General features: G+C 41.0%; 2 protein-coding genes across 3 annotated transcripts; one reads left to right on the top strand and one right to left on the bottom strand.

The window, feature by feature from the left end:
- Positions 1 to 796: 796 nt before the first annotated feature.
- On the bottom strand, positions 797 to 18,057 carry dedd1 (death effector domain-containing 1). The gene is made up of 6 exons (XM_012870273.3): positions 17,954 to 18,057; positions 17,422 to 17,630; positions 14,419 to 14,939; positions 14,216 to 14,338; positions 12,574 to 12,714; positions 797 to 2,689 (listed from the first exon to the last, which is right to left on the bottom strand). Exons 3-6 carry the CDS (start codon positions 14,888 to 14,890, stop codon positions 2,292 to 2,294), a joined length of 1,134 nt encoding a protein of 377 aa, XP_012725727.2. The 5' UTR covers positions 14,891 to 14,939; positions 17,422 to 17,630; positions 17,954 to 18,057; the 3' UTR covers positions 797 to 2,291.
- A 242-nt stretch (positions 18,058 to 18,299) lies between these two features.
- On the top strand, positions 18,300 to 25,246 carry rabac1 (Rab acceptor 1 (prenylated)). 2 transcript variants are annotated; one of them, XM_012870275.3, is made up of 6 exons: positions 18,300 to 18,412; positions 21,016 to 21,151; positions 21,232 to 21,444; positions 21,593 to 21,690; positions 21,857 to 21,958; positions 24,410 to 25,246. In XM_012870275.3, exons 2-6 carry the CDS (start codon positions 21,030 to 21,032, stop codon positions 24,496 to 24,498), a joined length of 624 nt encoding a protein of 207 aa, XP_012725729.1. In that variant the 5' UTR covers positions 18,300 to 18,412; positions 21,016 to 21,029; the 3' UTR covers positions 24,499 to 25,246. The 2 variants fall into 2 exon arrangements, with proteins under 2 accessions (XP_012725729.1, XP_012725730.1); XM_012870276.3 differs by having other exon boundaries at positions 18,304 to 18,412; positions 21,019 to 21,151.
- The last annotated feature ends 916 nt before the right edge of the window (positions 25,247 to 26,162 follow it).

Genomic DNA, 26,162 nt, shown 5'->3' with positions numbered 1-26,162 from the left:
CGTTTTTGATCTACGTGAAAAAAGTAAAAACAATCTTAAAATGCTTTACATCCACTAATTTAAAAATAATTTTTTTGTTAAAAAAAATGTCTTAACATGAGTCTTACCCTCACAGCACAAATATAGTCAAATTAAAAATCCCAGCATAGGATTCTGCTAGAAGGATAAAATATAAGGTTATTTATTTGCTTTGTACAAATCTTTACCAGGAGTGCTAACAAATATCTTTAGACAAAGCAACTAAAATTACTTAATATATTACTAAGCCTCATATCTAAACTTCCATTTGCTGCTTAAAGAGTGCCAACATCACTCATTTTAAAAGAAAAAAATCTTAAAAGGACCTCCATAAATAGATATTATATAGGAGCTGCTACTTTTAGACAATTTATTGTATTAGAGGTTTCTTTTTACCAAATGTTGTGGAGGTAAGGTTTTGTGCAAATGTAAAGTCCCCAGAGGAATGATCAGCTCATTCGGGAACACGGCAGCAGATGTTTGGGGACAACAGCAAAGGCTTCAAAATGCTAAGACTTAACTTGAATTACTTTATTGCTGCAATTTTAAATAATCTAGGAGAGAAAATCCTGTTTCCAGACATGTTTTAACCCCTTAACATTGAGCCATCTGTATTCAGCTGATCTCTTCAGGACATTTGAGGCACACAAAGGGTCCACTCCTCCTACTGCAGGTGTAGAGAGAGAAAATGAGCAAAACGGCTCATTAACAAAAACGTCACTTATATTTTTTCTAGTGTATCCCAACTGGCCAAAAGAATCAGGAATTAGAATCAGTATGATGAAGCCATCAAAACTTTTTTATTTTTCACCAGAAATAACTTCTAATATATAAAGATTTCCACAAAAAAAGAGAAAATTACCCTTGAAAAGAAAGAAATGTTCCCCTGAATTAGTGAACAATACAAACATACATTAAGTCCTCTACCAAAAAACACACAAAGTAAACATGGAAATCCGTTCACGGTCCTCTCATTGGTCTCCGCTCGGCCCCGCGCAGACTTGTACTTCAGACCGTGTCTGCCTGCTTAAGTCGTGCCAGTATGAAGGGACTTAAAGAGTGAGAGGCCTTATTGATCGTCTTCTATGAGTGAAGTCCAGGCATTAGTTCCAGCAGGGTGAGTAGACAGCTGTCCGTGAGCCACTCTACTGGGCCTACATCGCAGGGCTGAGTGGAGCTGGGATGTGCACTTTTGATTTTGATCTCTCCGACATCGCTTCTATTGACCGGCGCACTGTCCTGTGCTTTACTTGCTGAGAGAAGCACTTGCCGAGGCCTAGCAGGGAGTCCAGGCACAAGCCGCCATTACATTATCAGGGCTGCTCCTGACAAGCTTGTGATGATGAATCTTCCATGGTCTGCTGAGACCCGCTCCTAATCACCGCTGTCATCTACTGATGACTAAAGTATCCACCGACCGTGGCAATCACACGGTGGGTTATCGTGGCGCACGGGGCAGAGAATCCCGCCGTTATCTGGCCTCTCCTGGGTCAGCCGGGCTTTTCTGAAGTTCGACCCACAAGTCAATTCTTCCTACTTGGCTGTATTTAACTTTTCAGAAATGTAGTTTTATGACTGTAGCACAGTAAAATATGGTAATTGCCCAGTTCCTTATTTCCCCCAAAATAAAATTAAAATAATTAGTTTTTTTTTTATAGTTTTAGTGGCGGAGTTTAAGACAAGTTGGTTCAAAACCAAGTAAGTCCGATGCATAGAATAAGAAAATAAAATGTTTGGACATCGAAACAGCAGGTCACTTAAGTCTGCGCTTTTTTTTTTTTAAACCTCAATTCAGTCGGCCTTGTTTTTTTAAATTAGTTTCTCACCTAAATAAATCTACTAAGACATGGTGACAGCGTCACCGCTCGATCAGGAGGCCTAGGCTTGTTCATTGCCACGGTGTCAGTGGAGGAACTTCTCCTCTGATCCGGTTTCCTGCTTCGGTTCAACGTGTAGCACCTGTACATAAATCCAAATATGACGCACCATAATTGAGCCATAATTATTCGTCTTTCATTTATAATGCTGACGCTCCAAATTGGACTGTTCTGAAAACTGAAAGGCATGTCATGAACCAAAACGGCCTACGGTTACTTCTGCCATCTAGTGGTCGTCACATCAATTGCAAAAAAAAAAAAAAAAAAAAGGCCTTAAAAGTGCTTCCAATTTCCACCTGAAAAAAAAAATGAACCTTCAATTATAGTCCCAGCTATTCTGTCCTTCAGACTTCATTTAATACAACAACAAAAGAAAGTCTTGCAGGATGACAAGGTCTAGCAAGTCTGTGTTCGCCCAGCGTTACAGGAAGTCATGACTTTCCTGGCCCTCAGCAGCTTGCGGCCCTCCTCGTAGTCATCCTGGTCCACGCTGATCAGGAGGCGGACGCCCTCCGAGCCCGCGGCCGTCCTCAGGGAGTCCGTGATGAAGACCCCCTTGAGGGCCTCCAGCAGCGCCCCGCTCAGGTAGTCGGCCCAGAAGGCCTCCAGGTTGTCCAGCTCTGTGAACTTGATGTCGCAGACGATGGAGCCCAGGTCTCTGGCGCGCAGCAGCGAGCTGGCCCGGCTGAACAACTCGAACTGGCGCTCCAGCGGCTGACGCTTGTCTGACGAGACGCCCTCGCGGAGTGCCGACTCGTGCTCCAGGTACTCAGCCCGTACGCGTAGGCGGATATCTGATAATGGCAGAAGGTGGAGGAAACAGTGGGGAGGAAGGGTTTGAAAGGTGGAAGGAAGTGTGGGGGGGGTCAACGAAGCCAGGAGATAATGAGGGGTGGAAAAAAGAAAAAACGAGGGGAAAGAAAAGAATGACAGAGAGGGGAAGATTTTAAGGGGTCATGAGGGCAAAACAAAGGGGGAAAGAGAGAAAAGCATTAAAAAAAACGCTTAAATACCAATTATCGAGGGTTAATCTACGGTGCTGTGGAAAAGTATTCATCCCCTTTACAGATTTAATGTTTTTGCCGTTTGTCACACTTTCTGTTTCCAAGCAAACACACTTTAACATCAAAGGAAGACAACCAAAGCAAATAAAAAAAAGCAGCTTTTAAATGACGTTTTAATTTACACTAACATAAAGCTGTCCAGACCAACCCGGCCCTATGGATGTGTAGTGAACCTTTAACCACGTTTAAATTAAAAAAAGGCCATTTACATCTCTGATTACAAGTCAGGATATCGCTTAAACAGAACCGGTCTGACGAGACGAAGTAGGTTTAAAAAAAAAAAAAAAAAAAATCGTAATCTTTTTTTATTTTTACAGAGTAATGACTCTGTAACGGACTCGTTGCTCGTTATCACAAAGGCTGGACGGCAGTTGTTGAGTCGCTTTTCAGCGACCGTTTCCCCCTTCTTCCATCTAACGCCATAAACATGAATTGAAAACTGCTCTTTGCATTTCCTCGTGTAGCTAATTTCACATCAAAATGTGTTTGATCTGGCAGATTTAGTGTGACAACAAGGCAAAAACAGAAGGAATCTGTAAGGAGCAAGCAATTCCCACAGCATGGCATCATATTTATCCATATTATACTGAGCAGTGATTTTTATTTTTATATATAGATATATATATTTTTTTAAAGGGGCACAGTTCCCACCTAATGGGCTGGTTTCAATGTTATCTCTTTTGGTTTTAAAAATCAGTTCCACACAAAACAAAGAAGATCTAAAAGTTGCAGCAGTGCAGGGTAAACAGAGATGCACGGGCGCTGGAACCAGAACAACCCATCTGAGAGCATCTTTTGGTGCAAATATGGCCCCTCAGTTTGTTTTGGTGAAACTTAAGTTGGTAAGTCGGAGGCAAGGAAAGAGATACTCATCTGATCCAGCAGTGTTGTTCCTTTTCTCGGTCGGTCATTTCTATGAATTTGAGTATCATGGGCAGCTGTTAACAAAACGGTTGAATCAGAAGAAACTGGAGCATGAGAACTTTTGGGTGTTACAAAAAAAAAAAAAAAAAAAAAAAAGGTCCACAAACATCATGGCTGAAGCGTTCATGTAACGAGTCTACTGAAATGATACCTTGAGCACATGGTTGTTGTTTTTTATAAGATTGAGTAGAATAAAAATTCAGCTGTAGCCCTTAGAAGGGCTCATTGTCTCAGCTTATGTTTTAACATAAGACAGACTGGCATTCTAGCGTTCAATGGGTGAGAATAAAAACAGCTTCCTGAGTTTCCGCAGTTTACAGGACTGATGGTCATGCAACAGCACAGCGAGAAAGATTAGAGGATACATACTGTACTGAGCAAGAGCAACGCTGAGATCATCTCCCATGACATTTTTCCAGAGCTCCGAGAGGAAACCGCGTGCTGATGACTTTTGCTGCAACAAAAAAAAACCCAGCTCTCCCGGTCGAGCCCTTATCAGCAGCCGTGAACAGCAGAGGTCCCCATCTAGAAACATTCTCATTCAATGTTTGGTGAAGTCGACCGTAAACTCAAGTCCTTGCCATGATTTAAAAAGCTGAAATCATAAGCAAATACTGAAACACCTTAAGACTCTTGGGGCTAAATTATCTTTTAAGTAAATTGTTCATTAAGGCAAGTGGATAAGTTGGAACCTACGACTATTGCTTATTAGAAAGAGAGAGGCGACACGTCACGTGAAGCCAGCTTCTAAAGGAAAATTATTGGCACCCCTGTCCTGCTGAAGAGGCGTGGAAAAGCCTTAACAAAAGATATTTACTTTTTCACCCAAAGGGATAATTTAACTTCCTTGGGATTGTTAGTTTTCCTTTTCCAGCTACTTAGTGAGGCAAGAAATTAATAAATGCTAGAAACTTTAATACCTTTACTATAATGCCTGTATAATCTTAATGTAGATATGTGTAAGCAATTATTTTCTTGCCATTTGGTGACTTAAGATCAGCACTTTTTCTCGCTTGAACCAAATGTGCTCTAGTCTTTACCATTTTAAAAGGAGCAGCCAAGAGAAAACGGCTTAACTCACATCATATTGACCCCCCCCCCATAGAAACAGGAAGTAATTTATTACTATGCATTAGTGAAACGCGTATCATCTTTCCTTCTAGTAGGATTCCATCCCAAACATCCCCACTACATTAATGTCCTCAAATTAAAGGTCTTCAGTGTGAGAATTTGGCGCTGCACTAATAAAATAATTTAAAAGGCATCTTTAAAAGGGGCAAGAATAAACCAGAAGGTGCTGTGTATGAAGTTTTTACTTGCGATTGATGGAGAGACAGTTGTCAGAGTTTCAGTCTAGGCTCATATAATATTATACTACTTTAACGCTTCCTTTCTCAGGCGCCAGCTGCAGGCTGATGTGGGGAAGTCCCATGTAGCTCCTGTGCAGCTGCGTGGTGTTTGAGGCCACAGCAAATGGCACTGGACTCACAGGGGAAGCGTCCAGGAAATGCCAACATTGGAAATGCAAATGTCGAATTAAGGAATTGATTTTGAATCTCTTAACATTTGTAGGAGGAGTGATATCAAAACATTGGTTTTCACGTGCAGTCTTCAGTGTAATTAAGATTATAAACCTGGACCAAATGGGACACTTAATCTATTTTAGAAAAAAAAAAAAGTGACACTTGTAAGATTCAGGCAGAAAACGCTGTTTCTCACATAAAAGTTGAAAGCAAATGGGTTTTCTTCACCGAGCATTAAGGTACAAGAACAAATCCGATTTCATTTAGACATTTAATTGGAATACATTCTCAGGTCCTGTTTCTGTCACAATATTTCATGACTTACAACACAGATTGCACAATCTTAAAATAGTCCTTTTTATACCACAGATTAGCGCTTGCATTCAGAAATGCAAATACATGAAAGCATCTTTAGGCCTCCATTGTTTTTCATTATATCAGTGGCTTAAGAAGAGATCGTTATGTCTTTCCATGACAAAAAAATAAATAAATGAATAAACTATGTATTAAAATGATCAATCAATAAGAGGAAAAGGGCTCACAAATAGTTCAAAAGTAATAGAGGAATATCATAAAAATTACCCTTTACAATTGAGCTTAGGGGTTCAGGGAGGGTTGGAAACAGAAGCATAAGGAGGAGAAATCTGAAATGCTTTTCTTGTCTGAAGCTTTTACCGGCAAAGCATTCAAATGTTGGTTTGTGTACAGCTTCTTTGGCTCGTCCAATCAGAAACAACATTTCTAGAGGTACTATGGTTGCATTTCACAGTGAGGATGCTTTTCTGTAAAGCTGGTGCAAGGTTAATACCTCAAGACCCAACAGGTAGAACCGTTCTACTTTACGTTACAGCCACAATCCAAATATATAAAAATAATGCACTCAATTACTAAGATTTGTTACTTTAAATTGCATTTTATCAGTCAGCAATGAACATTCAAATAAAGTGCAAATATTAACTTTTAAAATGCCCGCTGTGGTCGGGGTGAGGCCTTTAAAAAAAAGTCTTGTAAACTGACCTTTTTCCATGATTACATAGCATGCGATTGCCAGGGCTACGATAAACACTTGCCAATTACTGCATTTATGGGCGGCCTTGGTTTCACACCGACTAGGGCAGAAGTGAAGACAGTGACAGCGAGGGGAAGGCCATTTAAAAAGCCACAGGAACACAGTGATAGTCATTTTGTTAGGGTTACAGAGCACTTCACGCTTCATCGGACACAGAGACATCCACTTAGACAGGACATTAGGAGGCACAGTTTTCATTACTCACTTTCAACACCAAGCCCGTTTGGCTTCCTCGTCCCCCCCCCCCCAAACAAAAGTTTAAGTACCCATTTACGAGGAGTCGCTTGGCACGGGGAGAGAGCTTCAACTCTTTATCGATCCATTTTTCTGGTGAACAACCGACCAAGAGAGTGGAGAGCTACGGGGAAATCTGAGAGACAGGCAGACAAAAAACCTCTCATGCCCCATAGACAAATCACTCTTTACCGTTTTTGCGTGGTTTGAACATTTAGTGCTCGATCTCTCGCTCTCTCATTGTGTGCAAGGATATCGTTTTCCTGACACACACACACACGTTGGGACTGTTTAGAACTGCGAATACAGAAAGAGAAAGAGAGACAAGCACAAGTGGGTTGGATGATGGCTCACCATTTTGCTTTTTGCTTTTTTTTTTCCTTCAACATCAAGCAGGCACTTCTTAGTTGTAATCAGGTTTCAGATTTGGCCAGTAGGTGTCATTGTCAACTTAATCATTCCAGATACACTTAAATGTGCCCTTATGGCACTGGGATGCTTGGGGTTTACGTTACGCTACACAGTTCTCTTACATTCAACCTTGAGGCTAATCAACAGGGTCAATTAAACCAAGCACAGGCCTCCCCAAGCACCCCTTGCAGGAACAGCAATAACAGCAGTCGTCATTGTAGCAGCTTAATTCAGACACTCTGGTGAAAATGGTCTTAGAGATGAGTCATGACAAGAGAGACTATTTAAGGTCTGTGGAAATGCTAGGGGCCAGTGATGGACTGAACTGCCCTATCTATCTCTGCTCCGTCTTGACAAACGCACACGAGGGGCCTCGCACGGGTTGCAGAGATAAGATACAGCACGAGCTTCCCTCAGCAGAGCACTACTCCGTTTTCTCAGAACTGCTCGAGAGAGAAAAAAGGAGGTGGGGGAAAAAAATAAATAAATACGTGAAGAGGTGTTTCTTTAAAAGGCGGCAGCCATCTTAGATCTTCTGAAAAGAGAAGCATGGCTGGTGGACACTTTTTAGGACGCTAAAAAAGGGTCAAACAGGCTTTTTCCACAAATATGATCAACCTATTTTTATGTTTGTTTTAATTTGATTATTTGACAACCTCATCACCTCTTTTAATCACTAACATAACTATTTACATAGCTCCTAACTATTTACATGGCTCCAGTTTTGGACTAAAAAGAGTTTTCTTCAAATAATATTCCGCGGCATTACAAACCAGCTTTAAGTCCAACTTCAGCTCAATATTCCTGCACCTTTTCACTTTTAGCTTGCTTAGCTGGTCAGAAAACAAACATTCACAGAGAAATGGGCTGATGGACGCACTGGACCGCTAATAGGTTGATCAAAATTCACAAATCTGATATTTTTCCTCTTCGGTGTTGAAGTTGTTACTGAGGAAAAGGCCGATAACCATCAATGAGTGGTTTAAAACGAAGCTAAAAGAAACCTTTTACTTTCTATGGAGCCAACTTTTGAACAAAGTGGGAGACTTGAACAGATTTTGGGAAGGCTAATTATATTACATCTAATTTTATCCTTTTGAAGTTTTCAGACTGTCTCTTCATAGATTTCAAGATTCTGGGATGCATTTAAACATCTGAAGAGTAACAGTAAAGGGTCTGCCATTTCTGTATTTAAACAAGAAACAATCTATTGGCAGGTCAAAGCTTTACAAGACTGGACATCGAAAATTGGCAATCAAACTCAGATCGCTGCAATTTGAAGCTTCAAAAAGGTCAATTTATTTTGCAGTTGGGGTTCCCTCTTATAAGAAACATACCTGCCTCCATTTAAAAAGTTTAAATCAATTTTGGTTCGGGAGACGAACCAAAATTTTTCCTCTTTACACCATTTTGAGTCACTTCTGAACTGTTGTTAATTTTGCTCACTTTCTAATCAGCTTGTTGGTCATATTTGTGAAACCCTGTTAAGCCCACTGGACGCACTGCCCATTCTGATTAAATTACATCCAGACCCAAATTGGCACAACTTTAGTAAAGCAGATCCATGGAGCGATCCCTACTTTTTTGGTGGTTTTACTCTCGAACACGAGCTCCAGACTTGAGAGAGGGATTGGTAGCGTACTGCTGAGGACTCTGGTCAGTTGTGTAAAACACCAAACTCTTGTCAGAACAGGAAATTAAATTTGATGATAGGGGACCAGGTAAGGAGCACCTCTATTATGATAGACAAGCATCGTATACAGAGCAAAGTAGCAGCTCCACCCCCTGTTGCAACAAGGAGGAGAGCCTCTTTTTACCTTAGGCATCGGCCCAGACTTGTGAGAGCACATGACTGAGTTGATCACGCACACTGCGGTACGTATGCACAGAGTGGAGTGACAGACTTTTTTGTTTTGTTCCTCAGTCTCGATCTCTGTCTTGGTGATCCATTGTGTCTTAGGTAACTCGATCTGAGTCACAATCGGAGTCAACCTGGTGGAATCAAATGTTGAGTCAAGACAGCAGCATGTTCACAGGCACATCACTCAACTTCAATACCTACGGGAGGGAAGGGGAGGGGGGGCTGTCTTCTTTCTAAGAGTATTTTTTGACTGAGTCTGGATCATCGGGCTTTTGATTTGGTCAATATTTTGTATTTACAGGCAGAAATGGGCCTTAGAAAAAAAAGGACGTTTAAGCTTTTTGACAAACTGAAAACACCACAAAGGAAAAGTTGATTAAATTTTCATCTTTACGTGTTAAGCCCTTCATTGAATGATAAAGGGATGGGTATCATTAGGTATGTGTTGACCTGGATACTAAAATTAATATAATTTACTGTAAAAATGGCTGCATTTTGTGGGAAAAAAATAAAAGGCACTTTATGAACAGTATACATTTCAGAGTTGTGCAACACTAACAGTCAAGATTTAAGTGGATTGATTTGTGGAAGTTATTAAAAGTTAGAGAACAGAAAACCATTTTTTAATGAATATTTGTGAGTTAGTAGATTTTTGCACTTCATCCCATTGAGCCATTAGGTTGAACAGATCGCATGAAGCAGTTCCTTTCCTAAACCACTCTGCTGTGCTGAGCCAAAATATACCATGAGGATACTACCATTACCCACTTTCACATATTTTCCACATGCATTTAACTGAAAGTATTGAGTTAATAAAGCTCAACTTGTTTGTAGATAACAGACTGCTTTAGGCCAGGGGTGTCAAACTCCAACCCTAGAACTGCAACTTTTCTATGCATCGCTACTTCAACTCACCTGAGTCAAAGAATCAATACATTAGCAGGACTGTGGAAGACTTGACTGTAGACTTAGAAGGTAATTCAGCCATTTGATTCAGGTGTGTTGGACCAGGGACGCATCTAAAAGTTGGCCCTTGAAGAATTGTAGTGTGACACCCATGCTTTAGGCCCCCTTAACACTGGATTAAGACCATTCCTTAGTATCCAGGAACTGAATCACATTCCAATGTCGCTGGATTGTGCCAAATGTGGAAAATCAGTTTTAGAAATCTTGGCATTAAGGTATTCATCAATCTAAACCGCTGTTACTCGTCAAATTTATTTGTGTTTGATGTTCGATTGGCATCCTAATGCAACGCTCTTGCCACAGGATGGCCCGCTACTGTTAGAGACGCATTCCCAAAGCGGAGTGTTGTGTAGTGCAGCTCGAAGGGGGCCGATTTCTTTATACAGCCCTGTGCAACACGGAGATTACCCTCCTTCCTATAGTGTAACCTGGTCCATCATTCTGTGCTTCTATCCACGTGGGTTCAGTAATAGGGAATAATAGACAAAATCTTTGATTTCTACTGATCTTATCAATGCCATAAACCCTGAAATGGGGTTTTATGTGCCAACAACTGTATGACTGTACAATAAACGCTATAATCCTTGTCCTCCTTTCAACCTGCTTATTTCACCCATCGCCCTTTTAATTACTAAACAACAGGGCTTCTCTTTAACAAATACATTGGAACTCCTGCCTGAAAAAACAAAGAACTTGCTTTGGTCTTCCAACAACTACCCCGTGCGCAATTTGAAGGAGTGTGCGCTTCTCCCCAGCTGAGAACAAAGCACAAACGTTTTGAGCCTAATCATGACTGACTGTCCATTTTTGGTGCTTGGTGAGATCCTTGGCAGGATGCAAGGAATTGGCAGCACTGGTGCCAAGAGTGTTACAAGATTATTTTTTTGGATTATCTCCAACCAGGTGTTAATATAAAATGCTTGATTTTAGTTGTGTTAATTTTTAGGCTGGCTTTTACTATTGCCAAAGGGACTACTGATGAAAATAAGATTAATTTAGCCAATTTCAGTACATTTGCATTGTATGATGTTGATTAATGTGCACTGCCCTTTGACAAATAAATGCATAAATGAAATGAATGTGATGAAGTCACAGCCTTAGGACGAGGCAAATGTGTGTTTCAATCCTCCGATGGCCAATCCCCACCAGTGCACGCTGGCAACACAACACCGATACGCTACTCTGGCAAATAACCAACCAGATCTAACCGGCGGTGCTCAAAACAGAGGAGGAATGCGTAACAGGAAGAACGCTGCATTCAGGATGCACTTAAAAAAATCTGACAGAATGGATTGTCTTTAAGAGATCTTTTGATGTTTTGGTGTGTGAAGGGGGCCTTAGGAAGTGTCATTAGTGTATGACAAGGAATTAAGGAACACCAGATTATGTTAGAATAAAAAAAAGTTGCACATTTACCAAAATCAAGTTTAATATATTTTATTTAACTAATTCAATAACTCAATGGAATTTCAGATCTTAAGACCACAAGGAACTAAGATCTGTTTAGTGTTGGATCTTGATACCCATCCCACATAAAAATCAAATAAATCCTGCTGCACAGGTATTTAGTGCCCATTTTCTGTTGATGTAACGAGTTTCGGTCAATAATAGTTTTTAACAGCTTTTGTTCAGGAAGTTTTCACTTTTGAACGAACCCTCTTGGGTTAAACGTCCTAAGTTTAGTTCAGTTAAATTATACTTTACAATTATCAAAGTGAAATTAGATGAAAGCAGCAGAACAAAGAGCATCTCTTAAGGTCACAAGCTCAAAAACTTGGATGGAAAGCAAAAGACAAAAACAACAAGGAGTAGCCACCAGTTTCCATTTGTAGTAGCAGCAGCTGAGCACGTGGGTTAGAGAAATGTTATGAGGGCACAATAAGGCAAGGAAGGTCAAAGTGGAAAAAAAATAGAAGAAAAAAAATATTTGATGTTGTTTCAGAAAGTTATAAGGGTCCTACTGTTCGTCCAATAAGAGCGTAAAACTAAAAACAGCTTGAATATTTTGATCCAAAAGAGGAATGAAGAAAACTGTAATGGTGACATTATTTTTCTCCAAAAACAGAGCTGAGGTGGTGGATTTATTTTATCACTCAATATGTACGTTGGCTTTGGTGACGGATGAGCCAGACCAGCATGAAATGTTGCTGTAATTTTGACTGTAGGTTTGGATCTGGAGAATTGCTTTCTGCTTTTACGACCAATAAGGTCCCATTCTTCTTTAGGCATTAACGTTATTTTTCAACCTTTTTTTTTTTAATCTCCACCTTAAGGTAAATCTAGTAATTTGTTGCTCTAATGCGTAGACCTTCCTGTTGAGTAGCACATCCAAATGAACAGATGCTTGTTTGCTTTTTTTTCTCCAGCAAGCTTTTTATGCAACATAACGGATTTTGTCAGCAAACGCAGTGATTTGAGCTGAGGCTCAGCAGAAGTGATCAGTTTTAGGCATCAGTCAATGAAATACGCAGAGCTGTTGAGGATGTTAACAGACTGACGATCGGATGTTTTTTGGATATCAATTAAAAGAAAACAGTAAATAGGAAGAAAAAAAAAAAGTTCTTCTGAAAGCAAAAGGCTGAAAAACTGAAAGAGGACATGTTGCATGTGTATTCACTGAACTTACCGCATGATACTTTCTGAGGTGGTGACGGGAGAGGCAGAGGCTGGACCGGCCTGCTGGTTTTCTTGGGCCTACGGCTCCAGCCATGTCCTCTCTTCCTCCTCCGCGCCCTTGTTGATGACCCAGCTGCAGGAGGGTAAATATCTGAAAAAAGCCCCAATTATCTCTGTCAAATACTTTAATTGTAAGAACAAGAAAAAAAAAACAAAAAAAAAAAAACAGGACATTTTCTTTGGATTGCTGCAGCCTTTTCTGATCACATCTTGAAAAAACGTCGGAGTAACAGAAGCTTAGGTTCACTTTTTGCGACAATTAGAGCTGTAAACCTTTTGGAAAATCTCTCGTCAACCTTGAAAATGTTTCCCACTCCTCTTTGCAGAACAGCTCGATCAGACTGGAGGGGGAACATTAGGAACACACATGTTCAAGTCTTGCCTAACATAGTAAACTGACATAATGCTAGGGATGGGCATTTATAGTATCCTTTTATCGTGACAATTTTAATGAATGCAATCAGATTAGTGGTGTCTGAAAACCCCAAAACTGCCAGTAGTAACTTTTACTAATTAGTTTGCAATTTTGGTTCATTCAGAGCAGTAACAAATATCAAATTATAAAATTGAATTATTTGTGCTGTGTGGGGTTAAGTGATAAAAAGCACACTACTTTATGTAGCAAGCCTATTTTGAGTTGTGTTTTAATATGTTATATTATTAAACCTGTTTTTAAGCTCAAAAATTGTGTTTACAGGACTATAATTAATGTGATATGCCACACAGTGACTTGAAAAAGACTGCAAGAAGATAGTTGATAAATAGTTTTATCATCGCTTTTGTCGGCATCACAAGAATATAAAATAAAATAAAAATAGATAAAATTTAAAGTCCTTATCACCCATCCCTACATGACGCCACCTGTCAATCAGTCTTGGAGGCTCGTGAGGAACTGACCAATCAGTGATCGCAATTCGGGCCCAAAGCAAAAAGACGCCCCTTACCAGCGGGACCTGACCCATGAAGATACTGCTGGGCCGGTTGGGGGATTTAACATCACAAACACATTGCTGTTTGAGGGATTTTGTTAAAAAATACAGGTAAAAAAGGTTCAACATTGTCAGTGTGGAATGTACAATTCAGACTTGTCTGACAAGTTCTCTTGACTGTCAGTTTAGGTGGACAGTCAACAGCTCTGTAGGTTTCCAGTTGTGGGATAATCTCTCCATTTCTTAATGATGACTGAAAAGTACATTATGGGATTTTCAAAGCTTTGGATATCGTTTTCTAAGCTAAACAAGCCTCACAACTTTCTGTGAGACCTGTCTTCGTCCATGGGACAGCTGAATTTATACTGAGATTAAAACAAACCCAGGCGGAGTCAATTTGCTACTGTATTCTAAAAACCAAATACTTTCACTGGATTTCCTATTTGAAGCAGTGACCTAACAGAGGCTGAATACGTTTTTTGTAATACTAATTTGAAAACCATGAATTATTTTACATCTACATCACAGCTATGCTTCATTTTGTTATGGTCCATCACATAAAATACCAAACAGATAAGTGCTTTTACAAGGCATTGTATAAGTATTAGTATTTAGAGAATAAAAACTAGTCCACAGACAAAAATTACAGGGCAGCAAACTTACCAGTTGTTAGCTGTTGCGTGAAGGAAGGAAGTGGCATATCTGTCTGTTGGCAGCTTTGCTGTAATCCAAACACCAGCTCTGTTTTATCTAATTCAAACCTCTGTGCAATTCTCTCTGGAGACACTGAAAAACAGATTAAGTATTAGCTGCTCAATAAACGAAGAGGAGATGAATGACTATTGACATGAGACCCAAACGACTACCTGTCCTCCTCCTCTTGGTGGACACAAATGGCAGCAGATCATGACGGGTTAGCACTCTTAAAAGTTGCAGCAGTGGCTCCAAGTTGCCGTCACTAACGTATCCTCTCCTCTCCAGCTCGAGCAACAGCTCCAGACCACTTTTAGACTTTGAGTCCACTAAAGGCGCCTCTGCGCCGCTGGGCTTTAACCGCCTCCAAGCTCTCAGCAGCTGTGGACTTGGAGCTACACCCGAGTCCTCCGGATCGTCTTCAGCGGGTTCGACCGTCCAGCCTGCTGGGTCTAGAGGGTGTGATCCCGGGTAGGTCTCATTCAAAAGGAAGGACAGAACTTCAACGTCGACTTCTGTTAGCTGAGAGCCGACGACTTCGAACATCTCGTGGAGAGAGAGCATCCCGTAATAGTTCAGGCACTCCGTTTCGTCCCAGTGGAGGGAGTCTCTGAGGGTGCGCTCTGGGCAGTGCACTGCAGCCATGGTCAGGGTGCGTCTGTGGTTCTTTGCCCCGTTCTCTCCTTATCTCAAACTGTTCAACAGGAAAGATGCACAAATGTTACTTTAACAATAAGATCTTTACTGTAAAGCACAACAATGCACAAGTATAGTCAAAGGGCATCAAGAGGCCTACATTCACTCAAATTAAATAATAATAATTAAAAAAAAATCTATGGTAATAAGGGTGATTGTTCTGTGTTAAGCTAGATTTTAAGGGGCAGCTTGTTGGTGTTTTGGTAGTTTCCATGGAGCAGAATTAGACGTGGGAGTGGCTACAGTCACAAATAAATAGCGTTGGCTTAAGCCTGGTTTATGATAGACACATCTGTGAGGTCCGCGCAGCCAAATTTCCACTCCACACACCTAGGAAAACTCCAAACTACATGGACAATCCTGTGAAAAACATGACGGATGAGCAAGCGCTCCTTAAAGCGGAGGTTCGTAAATATAGACATCTATTTAATTTGGGCCATTAGGATCACCGTGATCAACAAACTGTTAACAATTCCTGCAGAGAAATGACCGGCACTCTTGGAAAAAAATATAGAGGCTTTCATTTTTTATAAAAAAAAAAAAAAATGTTTTCTGATTCTATGTGTAGCGGGGTGTGGTATGCGCTTGGCGTAGGAGTCCAACGCTGCCCCCTAGGAGAATAGGGCTACTTTGGAGGAAAAGCCACAGTAGGGCAATAAGCTGAAGGAATTTATTTCCATTTTTAAATCAGCCGCGTCTTGACCAGAGTTGTGGATTTTGACTGAATGACTCGAGCCAGACTTGAATCGCAGATTTGATAACTTAAACTTGACTGCTGACTTCACTATAAAGGCTTGAGACTTACTTGTGACTTGAAATGTAATGATTTTGTCCCACCTCTGGCAAAGACTGGTTTGGTTTTACATAATTTTGTTTGAGCAGCTAATATTTGAAACTTAATTTGAGTGAAGTGGATTCAAGTCAGTCTTAAAATTAAAACCAAGACACACAAACAGCAAAGTCTGGTTTTATTTAGTAGGTAGACTTAGGGCTGGATGATATAAAAACAACAACAACATATTAAAAAAGTAGAAATCATATTGATCGATATCGATAATTATAACTATGAAGAATGAACCGTAAAATTAAACTGTAGATATCAATAGTTTCATCTTAATAAATAACCAAAAAGCCAATTTGTTTCAGGACACTAAATTTAATAAGTAACATTTTTATTTCGGCTTCATTACACACGTTATGTACTTTAAGCATTTTTTTTTCTTCAGTCAATCTTACATTTTAATGTTTCATGATATTTCAATTCCTGTCAAACTTGGATTCTCGTTGGTATAAGTGTGCAAATATGGTCTATACATAATATAGGGTAAATATGTCACATTTTTAACATTGTTTTACCCTTTTTTCCCCCTTCTGAATGATCGATTATATGTAGCAGAAACACTGACTTCACACTGGACCTCAAACGGATTGGATTCTTACGATCTTCTACCCTCATCCAGACTCTGGAACCTTGATTTCTAAATGACTTAAATGTGTCTTTGACCCACTGAGCAACAGCTTAGACCCAGATAAGATGCTTCTGACATTGTCCACGTTTCAGGAAGGGGCTTCACACGAGTGACGATTAGAGATTCTGTTTGGTGGCTCTTAAAGCGCTGACTCTAGCTGCCACCCAGTCCTTGTGAATGCTCCCTAAACTCTTGAATGGGCTTTGCCAGTCAATCTCCTTAATGCTGCTGTTATTCCAGATTATTGTTCATGCTATCGTGCCATACTTTTTCTAATCACCCACCTTTACACTTTTATGCTTGGATGCAGTGTTTTTTGAACAGCCAGCTGCTTTAGGAATGTAGCTTCCCCTCCTTGTGAAATGCATTTATACACAGCGAACAACTGTCAAGTCAGCAGTCTCTCCCACACATAGACACGTGTCCCATAACATTTCAGAGCATCAACACCCTTTTTTTCCATTTGCATCATAATATTCGAGTTTTCTGGGTAACAATTTTTTTGGGATTTTATTGGCTGCAAGCCATAGGCTTACTCATCAAAACGTACAGAAATAAGCATCTGTAAACACATTCCTGTTAAAGGGAATTTTTCCTCTCCACTGTCGCTTCATGCATGTTCAGTGTGAGGGATTGCTGCAAAGCCATGGACAATGCAGACGACTGTCCACTGTGGCTCTACGCTCTTTAATGAGGAGTAAATGCTGCTTTTCAAGAAAGACTTAATGCAATCAGCTGGTTTTCCTTAGATTGGGAACCTTTTGACCAATCTGTCTGGATGATTTCAGTGAATTTGACTTTGTAAAGTGCCTTGAGATGACATGTGTTCACTATATAAATCAGGTTTAATCGACACATTATGTGTGTGTATAATAAATTCATATTACAGCAATAAATAAGCTTTTAGAGGCATGTGTTCTCCACACTGGCCCACCATTAGTCCATTGGTGACTCGACACCGCCGTAAAAAGCGCTAATGGCAATTAATGTCATGAGGTCTGCCCGTTTTACCTTTTTGTCGTCCTTAGCTCGACGCCGTTTTGAGCCACGCCAAACCAAACAATTTGACTCCGTTAAATTGTCGCTTTGTTCAGCAGAATGCAGCAAACCGCTGGAAGCCGAAAAAAAAAACACACCCCAGCTGTTCTTTCTTCTCCGACGCCCAGCTGCAGCGCTGATTGGTGGAGCCGTGTGGTCGTTTATGTAACCTGTCACGTTTGCTGTTGGAAACCAAACGAAACAACAATGCCATTCAAACTCACCAACATTTTTTTTTTTTGAATTTGTTTTGAAAACACATGACAAAAACAAACAAGGATAAAGCAACGAACATTCAGTAGGTTAGTGCATAATGTGTCGGTCCTTTGTTAAGAGGCAAAACCCCGTTCCCACTGTTTGTGCTAACAAGACATGACGCCTTGGCCGTTGTGATGCAAACAGAGCTTAACTCGAGAGCGCTTTGGAATAAAAAAACGAAAAACCCGTTCGTTAAATTATTTCAAACTATCTTTGTCTCGCTCTTTCAGTAAAACAAAGAACTCACCGTCCTCTTGCTCGTATCGCCTCTTTCGCTGGAAGATCTAGCAACTTCCACGGGCAACGTGCTCTGTGACGTCAGCACGACAACACTGGGAAACCGACCAATCACGGCCCTCCGAGTTGACTGGTGATGTAAGCTCACGTTTTTACGCAACTGATCCGCAGTCAGTTCTTCGGGTGGACAAGTTTTCAAATTTCCAAACAATAGCTTAACCTACAAGTGTAGATATTGTAGAAATGCATTTAAATATACATTTAGGATAAAATAAAACGCATGTGAAAAGATTGTAAATTCGTCTCATTCTTTGAATCGTCTTCATTTTACAATGTGAGGTTCTTGGTGCGGCCTATAGGTGGCGGTGTGGTGCATCGGAGTACTGAGACCTTTTTCTCCAGAGCCACATCACATCCGTGATCCAAAACAGCAACAAAGAGGAGGAAGCTGTCTTGTTAAACTTTTTCAGTAAGTGCCTAGATTTTGTTTAGAGGATTTAGACGACTTGTATTTCGAAGCGTTCTTTGCTATTCGACAGTCTTATAAGAGTGTCAAGTGAATCATTTTGATGTTAAGAGATGAGCTATGCGCTTGGACCAGACCCCACATAAACGTTAGCAGGGAAGCTACATGTTTTAGTTTGTGTATATTCAGTAAATTTGTGTTTTTAAAAACATGTTTTAGATGCAACCAATGAAGCAGCTATCTAGATAAAAATATATATACATAATGTTTGCAATTGACAGTTTCGTCCATATCCTGTATGTTGAGTGATGTGGCAGGAACCAGGCCTGTTTTTCACAGTATTTTTCCACTGCCCTACTTTTAAAGTATGAAGCCAGTTAGTGACCATTTGAGCAACGATCTTTTCAAATATATAGTAAATACTTAATGAAGTAGTTTTTTTTCTGGTATACATAACAGCTACGGGGTGAAATATTAATGTTGTTTAGTTAGCTTTTATCATAAATCTAATTGGAATTCAACATATGTCTAATTTCGTAGCTCTAAAAATGTGTAAGCTCCATTTTTTTTTGATACAGTACATTGTTTTGAGGGAGCTGTACTTCTCCAGGCTTTCTGCAGATCTTTTAGGTGATTTCTTAAATGTTATTGCCTTTATTCTTCTTTTTGTACCCTGAATAAAAACATAAAAGACAAGTTAGATGTATTAATTTCCCTGGTATGTGTGTTCAGTGAGTTAATAAGTGTCATAACACTCACTGACAGGTGCATTAAAGCAGTTTGGGTGACCTAGGGCGACGGTTCTTGCCTTGTATTGCAAGTACTGCCTTGGCAAATAATAGAGATGCACCGATCAGTCAGCCAGAGATCAGAATTGGTCAATTTTCAATTGATCCACATGTATAGTCAGTCAGATTATCTTTTTCATATTCATTAGATTACTCATCACTAGAAACTCACACACATTTTGATCTACATTCATGTATTTTTTTCAGTTTGAAATTTAAAAAAGAGAATGGTTAGGCACATGTTTTGGTGCATATATGAAAATAATCTAGGAGGTCTTTCATTTTGCATTGAATCCCAAACTACTACCTTTATAAGAGAACCCAAAGCACATTTTCTGTGCGCTATAGACCATAGAAAATCATAATTAGCGAAAATCCCAGTCAGCATTTCAGATGTCCCAAGAAAACCAGTAACCAGTTTTAGCCTGGAATACGCTGATTGGTATTTTTATTTCCTTACAACTTCAGAAATATCATTCCCTGCTAATAATAGAGACTACTATGACAAATACTGAATGAATGGTGATAAAAAGAACTACTTACCAAACAGCCCCAGATTTGAAGTAGGTTTGCTTATTTCTTATGGATAGAGCATAATATTTAAACACTGTTTAATTATAAATTTAAAAAATCAGAAACTTTTTCTTTGACCTTATTCCCTGGTGCTGCTGTAATAAGAAACATTTTAAAGGAGGTCTGAGGTTTCTCACCAAACTAATATGGCTGCCTCACCATTTAAACTTGGTGATAGCTGCAGTAAAACAAGTGTTGCTTTGTATTTCCATCACATCTGTTGCCAATCCTTCTAATTTTCACCTTATGTTACACCTAATGTGTTGCTTAAATCTGTTTCAACAAACAAAAGGTCAAGAAATCCACAGTTATAGGCCTTTATTGGTATTAAGATAAGTGGGTTATTTGTCATCACACAGTGTTGTCAGCATTACACCGGTATTGCATTGGTTCCGGACCGAGAAGTAACAAAGAGAACATAATAATTAAAGTAAGTAAAAATAGATCATAAACAACAATAAAAAAGGAGTAAGAATAAAGAGTCAATAGTTATTAGCCTAGAAGTGACTGAGCAGGGATTACTTTTCAACTTGCAAGTGGGACAAGATTCAGTTTGGCCTGCTTAGTAGTTTACTGTAGTGTTCAGCTTTCTGTGAGACATCTTCACAGCCTCACAGCATACTGAATGTCAATCATCACTGTTGTTATATGTACAATATCACAACCCCAAAAGTCTCCTTTGACATAATTTGTGGATGCTCAATTTATTTTATGTGCGATACGTTCACACTCATAAATATATATCCGTTCAGCTGGATGGACTTTAAGTACCCTTGATGTCATTGCCTGATATTTGTGGCCAGGGTGGGATTGCTCCCATAGGGTGACTGAGATATTATGAAGACAAAAGGAAAAGAAGAGGGAGGAAAATGTGGGTCAATCACACATCTATCTTGATCACAATAATCAACAATAGTATATCGCAATTGCTTCTTTTCTTATAGACTTAGACAACTTTATTTGTCATTAAAGTTTTCCTAATGTGGTGCGGCACTTTGTAAACTTCCTTGATACTTATCTTGTAAATACCTGATACCAAAATATATTCCAAGTAAAGGAAGCCTAAGTACCATCACTCTACTTAAAATTGTTAATTGAGGCAAAGTGTGTCACGCCTAACTACTCCAAGCTTTTGGCTAACAGCTGCTCAATGAGCAACGTGTTGCTACAAAAGGGTTAAATGTTAAGTTGCATTTCCCTCCCGAGTGTCTTTTTAAATGTTATTTTCTTGAAATCTCCCTTCAGCAGGAAGTCTTCAGATGTCCTCCGGTGCACCAAAGGGAGAGAACTGCCTTGTGGACATGGACAGCAAGGCCGGAGATCTGTTTAGTGCCGAGGACGCTCATCCCACTGGCACGGGGGGCACAGGAATGCTGGCAAAGTAAGAGCCATTCGTTTTAGATTTCTCACATTACAAACTACAGAAATTCTCATTTATTATACGCTGCCTCTACTTTACAGGCTGTGGCTTCCCAAAGGCCTGTCGGCCAGCGTGGCTAAAGAGTGGTTCGACCGGCGCAGAGTGTCCATCCGGCCGTGGGCCAGTTTCGTGGACCAGCGCAAGTTCTCCAAACCCCGAAACTTCGGAGAGCTGTGTCAGCGGGTGGTGAAGAACGTGGAAATTTACAACAGCAACTACACCTTCATCTTTCTGGGTCTCATTCTCTACTGCATGTAAGGCCCACCAGGACTTGCTTTCACCTTCACTGGTGTTCTGTTTCTGTTGTCCATGAGACGTAAAACATATTTAAGAAGTCATGACATACAGTTAGCTACCCTGAAACCTGAGAGCGACTGGCCTGTTTCTGTCTCTGCTCTTCAGAATCAGCTCGCCCATGCTGCTGATTGCCTTGGCTGTGTTTGCCGGTGCCTTCTACATAATCCACCTCAAGTCTCTGGAGTCTAAACTGGTGGTTCTTGGTGAGCAAAGTTGTTCCTAAGATTAAATGACGTGTTCTGCGTGTATGTGCCGCAGTTGAAGTCTGTTACTTCTTGACTTTACTTGAAGCTTAAAGTCGTTCTATTGTTAAAAGTAGACCTTGTATTTGGTGTATTGACTTGTATCCTTTGTGCTTTCTGTAACCAGGCAGGGAGTTAAACGTCCCCCATCAGATGAGTTTGGCCGGAGCCATCTCTCTGCCTGTGTTCTGGTTGGCCGGAGCCGGCGCTGCTGTGTTTTGGGTTCTTGGTAAGTCGGTAACACTGCCCTGGTTAGGAGTCTTGCTTTTCAATTTTAACCAATGCCCAGTTACTCTTAGTTGGACGTATTTTAAATAAAGTAAAAAAGACAACAACTTAGATTTGGATGCCTTGATAAATGGAGTTGTTAGACCAAGCATATGCTGTCTAAGCCCAGTTTCTGGACAGTTGGTAGATCCGGTTGACACCGTTCCCATTTTCGTGCCGCGCCTCTGGTTTATTTCATAGGTTCAGGGGCCTCGGCCATAAAATCTGTGGCATTTCTGAGCGAATGGTGGTTGCCCTCTGATGCATCCCACCACTGATACTGGAACGCTAAAAGTCTCAAACGAAACCTGAAACTTAGCTTCTCACACACATGACATTTCTGCAAATGTTGTTTTCCCTTAAAGGCCCGAAGATGCTTACCTGACTCTAGCCAGCTGTATGTCGCTCCGCCTAGCTTCACTTACATCCATCTGGGACATCGCCCATAGAAAGTGATTTCTCCAACCAATTTTATTGTCCAGCCAATCAGGACGCAGGGCTGGAGTTTCATAGATGTGACGTAGTGGAGACGCTACCGTGAGACTGATTCAGACAACAATGGTGGCTCGCATCGAGGAAGCAAGCGTTAACATTGATGCTGCTATTTCTTCCATATTGTCCAATCTACCTAATATTGTTTAATTAAAAGAACATCAGAGAACGCCTCTGAAGGCTTTTGTTGGTGGAAACCATGTTTTCGCCCTTCTCCTGACCGGATTTGGTAAATTTTGTTTAGCGTTTAGCGCGAACCATGTTAGGAGGCCTTTAGTCCTCGACGCGGTCGGACCGGGATCGACTCTGACCCGCGGCGCTTTGCCGCCTGTCTTCCCCCCTCTTCCTGTCAGCTCACTGTCAATAAAACGCGTGCCACTAGAGCCGCAAACACATTAAACACAGCGTCATGGGTTGGCTTCGGTGTGAGTGGTTGAAATAGCACGTCGATAAAGATGACAGACAAGTGGCTTATCCAATCATATGCAAGGATTTTTGATAAGGCCCAGCCTTCAATAAAGGCAATTCCTATGGAGATGTCCCAGATGGATGTGAGTGAAGCTAGGCGGGGCGACATACAGCTGGCGAGAGTCAGGTAACGAAGATGCGTCTCTGCATCTCTGAATGCGAGCTGGTCGGCTGACACAAACGTGCCCATACTCAGAGTTCCACTAAAATATGTGGTTTTCACTACAGCCTTATAATGCAACTTTTTTTTCATTTTCTACTCAAAAGAGAAAAATCAGAAGGAAAACACCAAAGCACATAATCAAGGAACCAGAGAAGTTTCGTGCCGTATATGTTTGGCGCTCCCTGTTTAATGTCTAAGCCTGCAAAGTCAACACGTTTGCAAAAACCAGAATCAGATGGCTTCACCGCGCTGCAGAGCATCACGTTAAATCCAGCAATATTATACCTAACCTAACTGAAAACAGCACAATGATGTTTGTCTTCAGAGTGGATAGCAGAGGTCTTACAGCTGATCCAATGCAACACCATCTTCCCTTCAGCTCCCCCATAGTGCTGTGCCGATGTGAGCCTCGCTCACATGTGCATCCATGATATCCTGCTAAAAGGAGTCTAAAATCCTCACTGGCCAGGCGACCTGGGCTGGTATGACTTTGCAGCACCGCGTCACTCTTCTACACACACAGTTCCAGATTTTCCCGTAACAACTCAGTAGCAGCTCATCGTTATGCATAAAAAAAAAAAAACAGTTTGATGCTGAAAACCTCTACTTCCTGTATGCAATTATGCAGAAGAGATTTGTGGTTTTTAATGTACCGTGCAAACAAAACAACGTTATCTGAATCTGTGTGATCAGTTGCTCTGTTAATACATCAGCTATTCACCCGAGGAATCCTCAGCTGAGTCCCTGCTGGATCAAAATGTTTCTTATTTTAAAGCTTTTTTTTTTTGGTTTCATGTTCCTGTCAGTGCCAAATTACTCCGCTCACCTCCATGGTTGCTTTGTGTAGCCCGTGGCTCATTCATCCAGCTAATCTCTTAAACTTGCGCTGGTGGCGCAGCGGGTAGCGCCACCCATGTACACAGGCCTTAGTCCACTAGAGCTGCGATCCCCCCCCCCCCCCCCCCAAAAAAAAGAAATAATGATGGAAAATGATGGATTAACTTTAATCTGCTATAAACATGGTATAAACTTAATTTTCCACTAGTAGGGACTAGGGGTGGGATTCGAGGCGTGGCCTTCGCTCACGGCAGAGATTCATAAATTGTTCAATCTCTGTGATAAAGGCTGTGCTAAAGGAGGGCTGTTGTGTTTTTATGATGTTTATTCAAGTATTTGACCAATCCAGTGGATTTTAACGTCTGAAATCACATTACGGTAATTATAAAAATGTCTGACCTATTCCTTCTCCTAAAATCCATTTTTCCTCCCATCTGTCCCGTCGCCTCCCAGGAGCCACGCTCTTTGTGATTGGTTCCCATGCCGCGTTTCGGCAGCTGGAGGGGTCCGACTTCGACGAGCTCCTCATGGAGTCCGTGTGACGAGCCGGCTGAACTTCAAGCAGGCACTGATTGACCGTCGGCCATCTTTCTGACCCAGTGACATAATCACCCTTCAGGTGTTTGAGGGAAAACTGCTATATGTGTATCTTGTATTCCATCTATTTATCCTTACAGCGTTTATATCAAGAACGCACCTTATACTGTGTCAAAGAGCTATTGTTGCACTCATTCATGCACATTAACCTACCATATGCACAAATAATGAATTTCTTAATAATCAAAGCACATTTTAAGCCTTTATCTGCATTATTTGTAACCTCCTATGCCTCTGGTTTGTGTCGTAAGGCTTCGTGCTCCTTACTGATATATTCTCCGTCTGTTAATAGAGCTTCTGCAATGTTATTTAATGCATCTGCTGTAACGACAGATTATGTGGGTACCTTGCATTTACAAACCGCTTTACAGAAAATCGGAGTCATTTCCAAAGCTAAAGTGCCGTTTAAACGTGTTAAAATGTATGGTTTTCGTGCACAAATCATGTGTTTTGATTGAAGAATAACCTTTAAAAAGGCTTCTGGGTGATTTTTAATGTACTGAAGGCATTCTGTGTTGGAGTTTTACCGTTTTTCACTTACTGGATGCGTATTTAATCTGCTTTGAACATTCAGGTCATCAAAAAGCATGTCTTTTTTTTGTTTTTGTTTTTTTAGAAACTTACCATTTGTTTACCTTTGATGGTACCGGTGTGTTTTTTGTATTGAAATTTTGAAAGTGCAATAAACCCCTTGTTACGGACATCACCTTCAACGCTGTCTGCCTCTGCGTGTTCGGGCTCTGCTGAACTCTGTGGCCCCTCAGAACCGCGTCTGCACCTTTTTGCTTATTATTCTGCTCCGGCGTGAATGCACCGTGGAATAAAGCACCACCAATCCCTCCGAACTGTTTCTAGCACACCAAACTGCAGCGTTGCTCACCGACAAATACACACCCTATCTCGCTCTCATTTCCCCCATTGTTCCCCCCTCTTCGCGTGACCCCTTTGACCCGTGCTCCCTGACAGCACAGTCAAAAGGACCCCATGCTCGGGTTGCCATGGCAATGACCTTGGAGGGCCCCCGCCAGACGAGGCCCCCCCCTCCCCGTCCGCAGGAACACTCGCCTGCACACTGCGGCAAAGCCGAGCGATCGATATTCTATTATACGTAGGGGTTGCGAGGAGAAGGGAGGGGATCGCACTGCGGTGAGCTCACTGCAGAGACGCGGGGGAAATTAGAACAAGGGTGAGAGTAAGAGGGTGTTTGTCAGCCGGAGTGACAGGGTGTGTGTCGGTGGGAAAGGGAGAGCGTTTGTCATTAGACAGCGGCTGGACCGGTCCCTGCAAGCTCTTGGGTTTCTTAAAGGGACGTGTCCTAGATTTTTGAATTATTTTTTTTTTTTTTGTAACAGCAAAACTAATCAGGTGATGCAGACTTACACCAAGTGTAATTTCTTGAAGTTGTGAACTAGACGGCCAATATTCCAAAAAAAGTAAAAAAACACAAAGCAACTGGACTTGTTTGTCGTAGTTTAAGACATTTCACTTCCTCTCCAGGAAGCTTTCTCAATTCAAAAGGTCTGGAGTAATGTGAAGTAACAAGCTTTATACTACTGTCCAAAACAAGGGCCTTGTATTGGCTTAGATAACATGCAAATTCAACTGAAAC

This window comes from Fundulus heteroclitus, chromosome 3, assembly GCF_011125445.2.
Source record: "Fundulus heteroclitus isolate FHET01 chromosome 3, MU-UCD_Fhet_4.1, whole genome shotgun sequence".
NCBI classification, from domain to species: domain Eukaryota; kingdom Metazoa; phylum Chordata; class Actinopteri; order Cyprinodontiformes; family Fundulidae; genus Fundulus; species Fundulus heteroclitus.
Note: the sequence above shows the minus strand (reverse complement) of the source record. Positions and strands in the feature narration are given on the sequence as shown.

Bases quoted from the DNA above. Each gene is read 5' to 3' on its own strand.
- dedd1 (XM_012870273.3), bottom strand. From the start codon at position 14,890: ATGGCTGCAGTGCACTGCCCAGAGCGCACCCTCAGAGACTCCCTCCAC. The intron at 14,339-14,418 runs GTAGTCGTTTGG...TCTGTTTTTCAG, and splicing joins CACCAAGAGGAGGAGGACAG to TGTCTCCAGAGAGAATTGCA. The intron at 12,715-14,215 runs GTAAGTTTGCTG...GGCTTTTTTCAG, and splicing joins CACGCAACAGCTAACAACTG to ATATTTACCCTCCTGCAGCT.
- rabac1 (XM_012870275.3), top strand. From the start codon at position 21,030: ATGTCCTCCGGTGCACCAAAGGGAGAGAACTGCCTTGTGGACATGGAC. The intron at 21,152-21,231 runs GTAAGAGCCATT...TCTACTTTACAG, and splicing joins GGCACAGGAATGCTGGCAAA to GCTGTGGCTTCCCAAAGGCC. The intron at 21,691-21,856 runs GTGAGCAAAGTT...TTCTGTAACCAG, and splicing joins GTCTAAACTGGTGGTTCTTG to GCAGGGAGTTAAACGTCCCC.